This window comes from Vulpes lagopus, chromosome 3, assembly GCF_018345385.1.
Source record: "Vulpes lagopus strain Blue_001 chromosome 3, ASM1834538v1, whole genome shotgun sequence".
Classification (NCBI taxonomy): Eukaryota; Metazoa; Chordata; class Mammalia; order Carnivora; family Canidae; genus Vulpes; species Vulpes lagopus.
The window spans coordinates 101,170,418-101,185,641 of NC_054826.1; the positions used below are offsets into that span (position 1 = coordinate 101,170,418).

Sequence of the window (15,224 nt, forward strand, 5' to 3'; positions counted from 1 at the left end):
AAGATCTTTTCACACCTTTGTAAAAGCACTCTCATTGAGAATACATGGTTTGGATTGCATATTTATGGTCCAATTCAAAGTTTCAGTTTTCCTCTAGCCTCTATTCTAAAAATGTGTCTGGGTCCAGATGCTTGTCCAAACTCAGTTCCATCTCTTTCACAAGACTGTAGATAGTGTTCTTTCCTCAGAAGGCACTTAGGTGTTGTCTCTGTGATAGCAGGCGGTGATATTTAAGGTCTAGATCCAGTAATTCATTGAAGATTGCAAAATGATATTTGAATTTTTAAAATTAATACTGGAATACTTTCATAAGAAACCATTATCTTGTCTATTTGGTTATCCAGTGATATACAGTTCATATAGGAAAAGCAAGAAAGTACCAAATACTTTGCCTTTATCTCATGTGTTTTGTGTATTTATTTTTAGAGAGGGAGAGGGGGAGAGAATATTAAGCAGGCTTCACGCCCAGTGCAGAGCCCAAGGTGGGGCTTGATTTTACAGCCCTGAGACCAGCTGAAATTGAGTGGGATGCTTAACTGACTGAGCTACCCAGATGCCTCTATTTTTTACCAGTTTTAAAGATATTGTATTACTTTTGATATCATCCTTTGAAAATGACCACCTTAAAAATAATTTTGAACATTTTCATTTATATGTTTTCTTAAGAGATTCATGCCATCTTATTTTTATTGGAGCTCAAAATGACCCATGATAGGCCAGTCTGGGTAGCCTCTTCAGGATTTTGTTGTTGTTGTTGTTATTCTTACAGGTCCCAGTCTTTGAGAAATAGTTTTTGATAGCTTCCTTGATATTTGATACAAGGTGTTGTAGGCTCATTTTGTTAAGATTCCTGCTCCAAAATTAGAATTAGTAATTTCTACAAAAAAGCCCTAGTTTCTTTTGGTGGGAAATAGTATTTCAAGACCGTAATTTGGGCACTACAGATGTTCATTGCTACAAGTAATTTGTTGTCTTCGGTCCTTTCTTTGGTGGGGGGGGGGGCTGTATAGAATTAAAATATTTTATGAGTTCACACAAATATTTATAATTCAATTTTAGGACTGTTGGGATTTTACTTAAAAATAAAATTTTTTTTTTAATTTTTTTATTTATTTATGATAGTCACAGAGAGAGAGAGAGAGACAGAGACACAGGCAGAGGGAGAAGCAGGCTCCAAGCACCGGGAGCCCGACATGGGATTCGATCCCGGGTCTCCAGGATCGCGCCCTGGGCCAAAGGCAGGCGCCAAACCGCTGCGCCACCCAGGGATCCCCCCAAAATAAAATTTTTTATACTGAGATTCTTGATTCCCAAGGGCACAGGGGTTAATAGAATATTCCATAACTGCTGATCTTTTTAACTTTTTTATTTATTTTATTTTATTTTAATTTTTTTAAATTTATTTATGATAGTCAGAAAGAGAGAGAATGAGAGGCAGAGACATAGGCAGAGGGAGAAGCAGGCTCCATGCACCGGGAGCCCGACGTGAGATTCAATCCCGGGTCTCCAGGATCGCGCCCTGGGCCAAAGGCAGGCGCTAAACCGCTGCGCCACCCAGGGATCCCTCTTTTTAACTTTTTTATACACAAAAGAGTGAAAGTCTTAATGTCATAGCCATTATTATATGACTTTAAAGTTTTGCATATGGGGGATCCCTGGGTGGCTCAGTGGTTTGACGTCTGCCTTTGGCCCAGGGTGCGGTCCTGGAGTCCCGGGATCGAGTGCCACGCCCGGCATGAAGGCTGCTTCTCCCTCCTCCTGTGTCTCTGCCTCTCTCTCTCTCTCTCTCTCTCTCTATCATAAATAAATAAATAAATCTTTAAAAAAAAATAAAGTTTTGTATATGCTTTCCCTCCCCATAATTTTTTTTTCCCTCCCCATAATTTTTATAATTGTACTATGTCGCTTAATTTTAGTTCCTGTTTAATCTTTATGCCAATAGCATAAAGCTATGCTATGCTAGCATAGCATATGTTATGCTTTATGTAATATGCAAGTAATTACATATTTTAATGTCTACTGTTAGTCTTTGTGTTGGTGCTTTAGTCATTTTGGTTGCCTAAAGTTTATATTTCTGTCAAATTCCTCAGGGAGGTCCTGTAAAAATAATATTACATAAGTTCTTCTATGTTGGTAAATTTGTGAACCTTTTCTTTGAAATTACTTTTGCTGGACAAAATGTCTGGCTCACATTTTTTAAAAAAGCATTCCATTTTCTAATGGCAGAAAGCATCACTGTCAAAGTCTGTTAATAATTTTCTGTCTTTTCAATGTCTCACACCCAAGCCATAAAAGGATTTTTTTTAAGTACGTCTTGGTAGTTGTCATTTTGGGTGGGTTTTTCTGTGTGTGTGTGTTTTGTTTTGTTTTGTTTTTTAGGTATTTACTGCATTCTTTTGAAATGTCTGTACATTTATACTTTAGGAAAATTTTTTTCCATTACAATTTTTAGTATTCCCTTTCAATTTATTGGAGAGCTGCTGTTTTTGATGGTGGACAGTCTTTGTCCTGAATATTTGTTCCTTTATCTCTTTTTCTATTTAAAATTTTTCTTTCACCAAACAGCATGTGTTGTGTTTATTCATGCTTGTGTTCCTTCTAATTTATTCTTCTTTCCTGAAACTGTTTAAAATTTGTTTCTTTCCTGAGATCGGTTATTCCATTTCTGAGTTTTCTAGTTCTGATTTATACTGTTGTTTTATCTATTATTTTCTTAGTGTCCTTTAGGTTGTTACATCTTTCTGGCATGTTTTCATTGTTTATAAAGATGTTTTGCTGCTGCTTTTTTTTTTTTTCTTATAACTTTATAGGAGTTTTGACGTCAGTTCTTTGCTCATTTTTGTTTTTCAGCAGAAATTTTATAAGCCAGAATCTGCTCATTTTTAATGAAATTGGTTTTCTTGGACTTTTAGAAAGAGGGTAGTTTAGGATAGCTTTTTTCATAGAACTCCCTTTTCATACAGTGTTCAAAATATGACAGCTTGCTTTTAGAGACTTCCTAGCTTTGTCCTCTATTATTAGACCTGCCCTCTCTTTCCTTTCTCTTTATTGTCTCTGTCTTGACTCAGTTTCATTCTTCCCGGCTTTTTGTCTCATTTGTAGGGCCACATCCTGCAAAGGAGCCCTGCTAGATCAGGCTTGAAACTTTATGGGTTCTAGACTGCTTCACTCTCAGTTCTTGATGGCATTCCCTGCACTCGCTTTTTGAACTTCTCAGACTCCTTCCTGTTGTTCACAGCTTTCTCAGATTGGCCTATATGCCTTTTTTTTTTTTTTTTTTTTTTTTTTTTTGCCTATGTGCTTTTCAGTGAATACCTGTTGGTTGTTTGGGGGTTGTCCTCTTCTCAGGTCCAAATGATTTCCTATGATATCTGAGGCACAAATGGTACTTCAGAGATCTTGTGGCTCTTGATGATTTGTTCTCATGGGCTCATATTTGGGAGTTTGTAGTGATTCTTTCTTAGTTTTTTCCTAACTTGGAATTTTTTGGTTTTAGATGAGAATTTGGGTAGGTTCAAAAACTGTGGTGCTACCATCTTCCCAGAATTCCCTTATGGTTTCAATTTATGTTCTGATGTCTCACAACGTTGGGCACTTTTTCATTTGTTTATTGGCCTTTTGGGTTTCCTCAGTAAACTCACCATTGGGAGTTCAAATCTTTTAGCCCATTTTTCCTTTAAGTTGTCTGGTTTGTGTGTTTTTCAGTTACCATCTAAGTGTTCTTTATATTTGTTGGATAGGAGCCTTTTGTTTTATGTATTGCAAGTATCTTCTCCCAGTGGCTTGCCTTTTTCATTCTTAATAATTTTTTTGTGAATAGAAGTTTGGTTTTTTTGTTGTTGTTTTTTTTTTTAATTTATTTATGATAGTCACAGAGAGAGAGAGAGAGAGAGAGAGAGGCAGAGACACAGGCGGAGGGAGAAGCAGGCTCCATGCACTGGGAGCCTGATGTGGGATTCGATCCCGAGTCTCCAGGATTGCGCCCTGGGCCAAAGGCAGGCGCCAAACCGCTGCGCCACCCAGGGATCCCTAGAAATTTGTTTTTAATGTACAGTATTTCAATCTTACATGGATAGTACTTTTTATATCCTGTTTAAGTTATCTTCTCAACCCCAAGTTTGTGAAAGTATTTTTTTATGATATCTTCTTGAAACTTTTTTACCTGTTCATTTAAATCAAGAGTTCACCTAAAGTCATTTTTGTCTGAGGCATGAGGAAGAGACCTAGTTCCTCATTCTCCACCTCCCCCCCCATAGCTTTCTAGTACAGCATCATACAGTAAAAACATATTTTCCACTGCTCTGCAATGCTACTTTTGTCGTAAGTCAAACATCCACATATGAATGAATCTGTTTCTGGATTCTGTTCCAGAGGTCTGTTTTTCTCTTCTTTTGCCAATACCACATGGTCTTAATTCCTGTAGTTTTGTATTAATAAGACTTGCTGTCTGATAGTGTAAATCTTGCACCTTTCGTTTTTCTTTATGAATGCCTTGGATTTTCCTGTAGATTTTAGAATCATGTAGTATACACCCACTTTTAAAAATCTGACTAAGGGGGCGCCTGGGTGGCTCAGCGGTTGAGCGCCTGCCTTCGGCTCAGGGTGTGATCCTGGAGTCCCAGGATCGAGTCTCACATCGGGCTCCCTGCATGGAGCCTGCTTCTCCCTCTGCCTGTGTCTCTGCCCCCCCCCCCATGTCTCTCATGAATAAATAAATAAAATCTTTTAAAAAATAAAATCTGACTAAGGCTCTATTAAATCTGTAGATCAATTAAGGGGGAATTGGCCTCTTTATAAAATTGAACTTTCCAACCCACGAATGTGGTATGTCTCTCACTTAGTGTTCTTTGGTTTCTCTCAGTGATATTTTATAGTTTTCTGTATAAAGATCTGGCGCATCTTTCGTTGCATTTATTCCTTGGTGTTTGATAGTTTTTGATGCTACTCTAAGGAGTATCTTTTGAAAATACTATTTTCTAATTGTTTCTTACTAGTACAGTGTTCATTTTTACATATTGGCCTTGTATCCAAAGACTTTGTTGTTCATTCCACTTAGTATTCTTTGTGGGAAAGTTATTAATTACTGCTATAGTTTCCTTATTTAGTAGAGCTCTGTTCAGACCTAAAATTTTCTTTGTTCAGGGACACCTAGCTGGCTCAGTCCACAAAGCATGTGACTTTTGATCTTGGGATGGTGAGTTTGAGCCCCATGGTAGGTGTAGAGATTACTTGAGTAAATAAATAATTTATAAATAAGTTTTCTTTGGTAAGTTGTATCTCAAGGAATTTGTCCATTCAAAATTTCAGGGCAGCCCCAGTGGCTCAGCGGTTTAACGCCACCTTCAGCCCAGGGCCTGATTCTGGAGACCCGGGATCGAGTCCCACATCGGGCTCCCTGCACGGAGCCTGCTTCTCCCTCTGCCTGTGTCTCTGCCTCTCTCTCTCTTTCTGTCCATCATGAGTAAATAAATAAAATCTTTAATAAAAAAATTTAGATTAATTGGTATAAAAATATTCATAATATTCCTTTAATATTGTAGAATCTGTAGTGGTATCTTCTTTTACATTCCTGATAATAGTTATTTGTATTTTCTCCCACTTTTCCTTGATCAATTATAATAGAAGTTTATCTTTTTAGAGAAACAACTTTTTGTTTGGATTTTTCTCTGTATGTTTATATCTGTTTTGTTGATTTCTGCTGTTAACAATTGCCTTCTATTTTTCTGTTTGATTACACTTTTTCTAGCGTCTTAAGATCAGGGCTTTGATCATTGATTTCTTGGTCTTTTTTCTTCTTTAAAATAGTATTTGGATGTAGAAATTACCCTCTAAACACTGCTTTAACTCTAGCCTATGAATTTTGATGTATTTTGTTTTCATTATCATTTAGTTCATCCAGTCGAAATACAGTAGTTTCTAATTTTCATGGTAATTTCTCCTTTAACCCATGAGTTGAGTTTGCTTAATTTCCAGCATTTAGAAATTTACTAGTTACCCTTCTTTTACTGACTGTTGTCAGGTACCAATATACTGTATGATTTCGAGCCTGTGAAATTTGTTGAGACTAGCCTTATGACTCAGGATATAATCCATTTTATAATGTTCCCTATATACTTGGAAAGAGTATGTGCTCTGCAGTTGTTGGGTGGAGTGGTCTGTAAATGTCAATGAGGCCAAGTTTGATAGTGCTCTTCAAGTCTTCTGTGCAGCTCTAAGTGTGGATTTGTCTTACTTCCTTAGGTCTGTCGACTTCAGTTATACGTATTTTGAAGCTATATGTTATCAGATTCTTCCACATTTAGTATTGTATCTTCTGTGAGTTGACCCTCTGAACTGGATGAAATCTCCCTACTCATCTCTAACACTTCTTATGTCAATTTTATTAGTCTCATAGAGGTTTTCATGGGAAAAGGGAAAAGATTAAATAGTTGAAAGGAGAGCTTCAACATAGAATTGGAATTTATTTTAAAAATCAGATGGACATTATATGACTGAAAAATAAAGTATCTTAAATTAAGAACTTAACAGGGCAGCCCGGGTGGCTCAGTGGTTTAAGCACCTGCCTTTGGCCCAGGGTGTGATCCTGGAGTCTTGGGATCGAGTCCCATGTTGGGCTCCCTGCATGGAGCCTGCTTCTCCCTCTGCCTGTGTCTCTGCCTCTCTCTCTCTCTCCCTCTCTCTCTCTCTCATGAATAAATAAATAAAATCTTTTAAAAAATTAAGAATTTAACAGTTTTTGATGTTCAGGATATTGCTTTCCATCCTTTTAAAGCTTTTTCTTATACTTAACAGTGCTTATGTTGTCTGTTACATAAATATATTTTCCAGTGTTATTTAAGTTATATGAAATATTGACTTAAATAAATTGGAAAGTGATCACCTCAGTAAGTTTTAATGTCCATCATCTCATATGGACCCCCAAGAAAAAGAGAAAAATGTTTTTTTTCCTTTTGATGAGATCTTTCGGGATTTACTTTCATAGCAGCTTTCAAATGTGCCCTGCAGCAGTGTTAACTATAGCCCTTATGTTGCACCTTATGGCCCCATTACCTATTTATTTTGTAACTGGAAGTTTGTACCTTTTGACCTCCTTCATCCAATTCTCCTATCTAGGTAACCACATGTGATCTCACTTTTTATGAGTTTGGGTGTTTGGGGACATTTGGGATGTTTTATTGGGTTCTAATATGTGAGATCCTATTTGTCTTTCTCTGCCTCATTTCACTTAGTGTGTATAATGCCTTCAGAGTTCATCCATGTTGCCATATGGCAGGATTTTCCTCTTTTTTACAGCTGAATAGTAGTCACTTTCTAGCATCTTTTTCTTTTTTTCTTCTTTTTTTTTTTTTAAATTTATGAGAGAGGGAGCAGGGGAAGGAGCAGAGGGGGAGGGACAAGCTCAGCACAGAGCCCAACATGGGGCTCAGTCTCAGGACCCTGAGAGCATAACCTGAGCAGAAGCCAAGAGTAGACACTTAACTGAACCACTCATTGAGTGAACACTTAGGCTGTGTATGCGTCTTGGCTATTGTAAATAATGCTGCAGTGAACATGGAGATGCAGACATCTTGACAACATTAGTGATTTCTTTTTTTTCAGATATATACCCAGAAATGAAATTGCTGGATCATACGGTAGTCTTATTTTTAATTTTTTGAGACACCCCCATACTAGCTTCCATAGTGGCTGTACCAATTTACATTCTCTCCAGTAGAGTACAAGGGCTGCCTTTTCTGTGTGTCCTCACCAGCATTTGTTATCTCTGTTCTTTTGGTAATAGTCATTCTAATAAGTGAGAGGCTATAGCTCTTGGTTTTGATTGGCATTTCCCTGGTGATTGATATTGAGTACCTTTTCATGTACCTGTTGGTTATTTGAATATTTTATTGGAAAAATGTCTATTTAGATCCCTGTTTTAAAATTGGATTATTTGCTTTTTGGCTATTTAGTTGTAGGAGTTCTTTGTATATTTTGGGTTTTAACCCCTTACTAGATATTAAGAACTGCAAATATTTTTTCCCATTCCATAGGTTCCTGTAATTGATTTTTTAAGTAATATTTTTTATTCTTTATACATTCCATCTGTTCTTTGATCTTTTATTTCTCTTCTATATGTTCTTTTGGAATAGTTATTTTTTTATTATTTTTCCTCCCTCTATTAGCTTTTAGTTACACATTCTTTTATTTTTTCCTTAAGTGGTGTTTTCATCACTTAGAATGCCCTTCACCAAATACATGGGAAGAGTTTTGACAGTCCCGCATTCTTAATGTTCTTTTTTTTCTTTTTCAGATCCTTTTGAACAGATACTTACCATGTTTAAATATTAGTAAACACATATGTGTATGTCTGCATTTGAAAATGGCAGAGGGAAACAATAATGAAGAGGTCATTCATTTGAACAACTTTCACTGCCACAGGGGACGAGGTAAGTGTTCTCACTTTTTCCCTTTCATCATTGCTTTTTCTCGTCATAGTTCTTTTGAAATGAATCTGTTTTGCACTATGAGGAACCTAGAGATACTTCATTTTTTGGACCTTAGAACATCTGGTGTATTGGACTCATGAGACTAGAATTTTGTGTCAAATGGTGATATATACTGGTATGAATGAAGTTTAAAAATTAAATAAAAAATTAATAAGCTGGGATCCCTGGGTGGCTTAGTGGTCTAGCGCCTGCCTTCAGCCCAGGGTGTGATCCTGGAGTCCCGGGATCGAGTCCCACATCAGGCTCCTTGCATGGAGCCTGCTTCTCCCTCTGCCTGTGTCTCTGCCTCTTTCTCTCTCTCTGTGTCTCTAATGAATAAATAAATAAAATCTTTAAAAAATTAATAAGCTATTAATGAACAAGCCAAAATGAGCTGTGAATGTGCAGTCATTGGCTCTTAAGGGGTGGGAGTATGGAAACTGTGGCAGTTCTGTTTTTGAAGGAATAAGATCTTCAAAGAAGTGCTCCTTCAGATCTGTATGATCTGAAAGTGCTACTATAGCATTTTTGCCCCCTAGTATGATGCTTGATTTATTTTTTGCCAGAAGATTCTGGTTGCCTTATAGGGAATTTTAGAACATGTATTCTTTGATTTTACAGTGTTTAAAATTTGGGGAAGTTCATTGATTCATAAAGGGAAGGGAGCTTGCATTTCTGTAACATTCCTAAATGCATATGGAGTTTCCAGTCAAATCCTAATTCACATTTACACCTAGGCTGAAAGGAAAAAATGGATGTTGCTGAGTAGGAAAAGTATTTTTCCAAGTATAAATTCCATGGAAGGGGGCACCTGGGTGGCTCAGTCATTTAATTAAGTGTCTGCCTTAGGCTCAGATCATGATCCTGGGATTGAGTCCCACATTGGGCTCCCTGCTCAGCAAGTAGTTGGCTTCTCCCCACCCACCCCCACGTCCCCTCCCCTTCCCTCCTCTCCTTACCTGTGCACGCATACACTCTCTCTCTCTCTCTTTGTCTCTCTCTCTCCCTCTCTCTCCAATAAAATCTTTTTAAAAAAATTCCATGGAAGAAATTTTACACTTTTTTTTTTGTCTTTTCCCATTGATAATATTTTGTGCTTACGAGGATGATTTTTTTTTTCTCAGGAGAGGGTAAATTATATACACTTGGCTTTCAGAGAGCATTTAAAGTTGAGCAGATTTTATTAGGCAGATAAATTGAGAAAAATAAAATGGTTAAACTATGTAAATTATGAGTGCAAAAGAAGTACTAATTCTTTTAGGATTTTATTAATAGTTTATTCTAACTTGGTAGTGAGAGAACCATAATTTTTTGTGGATGCACAAATTTTTAAATCTTAGCCGTAATTTGTGATCATTTCCAATTTTTTTGAACATGTATATCAAATTAATGTTGTAGCTCTTTTTAAACTGGATTTTAAATCTACCTGAACAGAGTGTCCAAACAACTAATTCTTTGGGGGAGATTATTCACTTTGTTTTTTTTTTTTTTTTAATTTTTTTTTTTTTTTATTATTTTTATTTATTTATGATAGTCACAGAGAGAGAGAGAGAGAGAGGCAGAGACATAGGCAGAGGGAGAAGCAGGCTCCATGCACCGGGAGCCTGATGTGGGATTCGATCCCGGGTCTCCAGGATCGCGCCCTGGGCCAAAGGCAAGCGCCAAACCACTGCGCCACCCAGGGATCCCAGATTATTCACTTTGAAGGTATATTTTTCTGTTAGATGAGTTTTGTGTATTTAGCACCCAGCATGAGGATTTTTTTCAGGCATGCAGAGTTGTTTTGTTTTTGTGTGCTGTATTAATAATTCTTATTGTGCCAGCCCCTGTAGGTTTATTTTTAAATCATCTTTATTGAGGTATAATTTATTTAAATGCACACATTTTAAGCATATAGTTCAGTGAGCTTTGAAAAATAAATATAGCCATACAACCACCCCCTTTACTCATGATAAGGAACATCATTTCTGTCATCCCAGAAATGTTCCTTTATGCCCCATCTACGATCAGTCCTCACCCTACTCCTGGACCAAGGAAACCACTGACCTACTTTTTGTCACTTTACAGTTTCATATAAATGGAACCATACAGTATATATTCCTTATACTTGAACATTTCTGCCCAATATAATGTTTTGAGATTCATCCACATTGCATGTATCAGTAATTAAATCCTTTTTAATTGCTGAGTAGTATTTAATTGTAAGAATTTTATACCCAGTGAAAATAGGCTTAAAAATGAAGGTAAAATAAAGGTGAAAAGTACAGGAATGAAAAAAGATTATGCAAATAGCACAAAAAAAGAGCTGGTATGTCTATATGTTATCAGATAAAGTGAACATTTTAACCAGAAGTTTTGTTTTGTTTTGTTTTTAGATTTTATTTATTCTTGAAAGCCACAGAGAGAGAGGCAGAGGCATAGGCAAAGGGAGAAGCAGGCTCCCTGCAAAGAGCCCGATGTGAGACTTGATCCCAGAACCCCAGGATCACGACCTAAGCCAAAGGCAGACACTCAACCACTGAGCCTCCCAGGCGCCCCTAGCCAGAAGTATTAATAAAGATAAAGAGTTTATAATGGTACAGGGGTTAGTACACTGGAAAGACAAAACAGTTCAAATCTCTAGACACTCAGTAACATGATGTCAAAATATACAAAGCAAAAATTAACAAAACTAAAAGAAATGGATAAATCCACAGTCATAATGGAAGGTTTTAACAGGTTTCTTTCACTGACAGACAGCAAGCATACACAAACATTTGTATGAATATAGAACATGGAAGAACATGATCAACAAATTTGACATAATAGACATAAATGGAAAACTGAGTCTAATGTATTTAACAAAATTGGCCATATTTTGAGCCACAAAACAAGTTTCAGGTTTGAGAGGATTAAAATCCTATAGATTATATTTTCTAACCATGTTGGAATTAAGTTGTAAATCAATTACAGAAATATAATTAGAAAATTCCAGTATGTGTGGAAAATGGGAGTACATTTCAGTGCGACTTACGGTTCAAGAGGGCAGCCCAGGTGGCTCAGTGGATTAGCGCCACCTTCAGCCCAGGGCATGCATGATCCTGGAAACCACGGGATGGAATCCCATGTCGGGCTCCCTGCATGGAGCCTGCTTCTCCCTCTGCCTATGTCTCTGCTGCACTCTCGCGCGCGCACACTCTCTTTGTGTCTCATGAATAAATAAATAAAATCTTTAAAAAAAAATCACAGTGGAAATCAGAAAATAATTTGAATTGCATGATAATGAAAATACAGTCTGTTGAAGCTTATGAGGTGCATCTAATGTCTTGTTTGAAGAAAACTGAATAAATGAAGACTCGGCAAACTTTTATTTTATTTTATTTTTATTTTTATTTTTTTTAAGATTTATTTATTTATGATAGACATAGAGAGAGAGAGAGAGAGGCAGAGGGAGAGAGAAGCAGGCTCCATGCCGGGAGCCCGACGTGGGACTCAATCCCGGGGCTCCAGGATCACGCCCTGGGCCAAAGGCAGGCGCCAAACCACTGAGCCACCCAGGGATCTCTGGGACTCGGCAAACTTTTAAAAGTCCAGATAGTCACTATTTTTGCCTTGCAAGTCTGATGGTCTCTGTTGGCAATTTACTCGACTATACCATTGTAAGTTGTAACGAGAAGGCAACTATAGATGATATATAGGTGAATGTGCATGGCTGTGTTCCAATAAGGACACAAAGTATCAGGAACCATCCCACTCCACACTACTAGTGGGAGTTTAAATTAGCACAATTTGGAAAATAGTTTGCATCATCCACAAAAATTGAACATATGCTTTCCCTGATTCAGCACTTCCACTCCTAGAATGTACCCAACTGAAATGAGTATACCAAGAGACATGTGTAAGAGTGTTTAAGACAGCATTAGGGGCACCTAGGTGGCTCAGGTCATAATCTCAGGGCCATGGGATCAAGCCCCAAGTCAGGCTTTGCATTGGGTGTGGAGCCTGCTTAAGAGTCTATCTTTTGGGATGCCTGGGTGGCTTAGCAGTTAAGTATCTGCCTGGCTCGAGGCCTGATCTTGGGGCCCAGGATCGAGTCTCACATTGGGCTCCCCACAGGGAGCCTGCCTCTCCTACTCCCTGTGTCTCTGCCTCTCTCTGTGTGTCTCATGAATAAATAAATAAAAATCTTTAAAAAGAAAAAAAAAAAGTCTTTCCTTCTTTCTGCCCTTCCCCCTGCCTCCCGTTTTTCTTTCTTTTTTTAAAAAAAAAAAGTATTATCCAAAATAGCCAAGACTGGAACCAATCCAAATGTCCATTGACAGAAAAATAAATAACTTATCCACTTACAACTTATCCACTATATGGTCTTATAGTGGATTATGTACAGCAGATAGCTACAGCACATGCCCCAGCATTGGATACATGGACCTGTTATTTGCAAGAAAGCCAGAAATAAATGAATGTATATTCAAACAAGCAAAACTAGTCTGTGGAGTTAGGAGGCTAATAGTATGCTGGAAGTGTTGTATTTACTGACCTTCGTGATGGTCACTCAGGTTTGGGCATTTTGATTAATTCATGGAGTTAGACATTTGGTTCATAGGCTTTGTTGTACGTTAATTTTTTATTTTTTTATTTTTTTTTAATATTTTTTTTTGTACGTTAATTTTTTAAAGGGTAATGTGTTATACATGGGGTGTTGGGGAGTATCTTGTCAACCATTAGGCTTCACTGTGAGGTGATAGATTTCAAGCCAGCTTTTTCATTGGGTCTTCCAAGGTTGTTGATAAAGTGTTCTTTTCTTGGGCTGGTACTTCTAGACTGGAATCTACAGTTTTCTGTGTATGGAATCTGAGACTCTCAGCCAGCATTCTGGGAGTTAAATAGCAGAAGGCAACCAGGATCTTGTTCATTATGCTGTTTAACTGGTACCCCTTTCCTCTCTTGACCTTGTGCCTGCTGTCTAGTGCCTCTGCCTCAGCGTCTTTTCATAATGGACCTCCACAGGGTGGGTTTTTTGGAATGACTGACTGAGGTTGGCAAATTCTCTCTCCAAAACCAGTGGTAAAATTAGACAAAATTGTCCAGAGCTCCATTCTGCTTGCTAGATGGGGTGCTGCCTAATTCATGAATGTTTAGTAAAGCCAATTGGATCTTCAAAAAAAGAAATTGTCATAAACAACCATTTAATAACTAGAAATGACCAAAGACATACAATGATTGAGAACACTCAGGAAAATCTAGAATTCTGTCTCATGAATTAAGCTACTTCTGGTTGCCTGTCCTCATTGCAGGCTGTGGGTTTGAGCCTTCTCCCCTCAAACTATCACTGTTAACCCTTTTTAATGTTGAAGAAGTGGATGCTTGATGAAGTTAGGTAATAGTATCATGTGGCTGGCATGTGGTAGAACAGAGACTTGAACCTAGGCGATCTGACCTTAGATGCAGCAAACTGCTGTCCCTGGCTCAACACAGCTGCGTTACTGGGATGAAGTGAGATAATTGACTTTAGATTGCTTTTCAAATTGTTGGATGCCATAAAAATAAATGAGATATTAACCTTGAGAAAGATATAAACCTTTAATAGAGAAATTTCAACATTTGTAATGATAACGCATCTTTTCTTCTTGTGGTCACAGGCCCCCCCCCCCCAACCTTTTCTCTAGGACTCTTTTTTTTTTTTTTTTAAGATTTTATTCATTTATTCACGAGAGACACAGAGAGAGAGAGGCAGAGACACAGACAGAGGGAAAAGCAGGCTCCATGCAGGGAGCCCGACCTGGGACTTGATCCTGGGTCTCCAGGATCACACCCTGAGCTGAAGGCAGTGCTAAACCACTAAGCCACTCCAGGCTGCCCTCTAGGACTCTTAATGCATTTTCTCCTCATTGCCTGTTTTAACCTTTAACATTCCCATGGGCCAGGCGGGAAGAAATTATGTTTGTGTTATCCAGTAATTCATATTAGACATACTCTATTTTTTCAAATAAAAAGAGTTAGAAACCTTGAACATAATTACTGTATCCAGGTAGTTAGTTACCTTAACTCTACTTGTACTTAAAAGGATGGGACCCCGGGGTGGCTCAGTCAGTTTAGCATCTAACTCTTCATTTCAGCTTAGGTCATGATCTCAGGGTCCTGAGATTGAGCCCCATGTTGGGTTCCACACACAGCAAGGAATCTGCTTTTCTCCTCCCTCTCTCTCTGCTGCTCCCCCTGCTCAAATATTCATGTGCTCTCTCATCTTTAAAAAATAATAAAATTTAAAAAAGGAAATTAGAAAGGTTCTGTTTACTGTCATAGATGTTAATGGCTGTTTGAAACAATGAACTGTGTAAATTATATTTAAGGTCTATGGCTAAGGTAAGCAAACTTTGGGATTTTAAATATTAAATGAAAATTTTACTATTTTTGAGTGAAAGTTTCTTCAGATAGTTGAATAAAACAATGTTTTGTTTTTTTAAGATTTTATTTATTTATGAGAGAGTGAGAGAGAGCGCGATCATGCATGAGCAGGGGGAGGGACAGAGGGAGAAGCCGACTCCCCACAGAGCAGGGAGCCCGATGTGGGGCCCGAACCCAGGATCCCAGGATCATGACCCAAGCCAAAGGCAGACACTTAACCGACCGAGCTACCTAGGTGCTCCAAAACAATGTTTTATTCTCTGGGAGGAATAGAGATGAGGTCAGAGACCATAATTTCATTTTTAAAGATTGGCGGTCAAGATTTCACAAAGACTTTTCAAACCTAGTATAAGAAAAAGTTAATGATCTTGTCAG

At 37.8% G+C, this 15,224-nt stretch overlaps 1 protein-coding gene across 3 annotated transcripts in view; it reads left to right on the forward strand.

Annotated features, from left to right (window-relative positions):
* RNF216 (ring finger protein 216) overlaps positions 1-15,224 on the forward strand; it is a 165,974-nt gene that overhangs the window by 13,526 nt on the left and 137,224 nt on the right. For all 3 annotated transcript variants that reach the window (XM_041747971.1, XM_041747972.1, XM_041747973.1), the window contains exon 2: positions 8,291-8,426. In XM_041747971.1, the coding sequence (XP_041603905.1) occupies positions 8,360-8,426 (67 nt within the window). In that variant the 5' untranslated portion in view covers positions 8,291-8,359. The remainder of the gene's footprint in view (positions 1-8,290; positions 8,427-15,224) is intronic.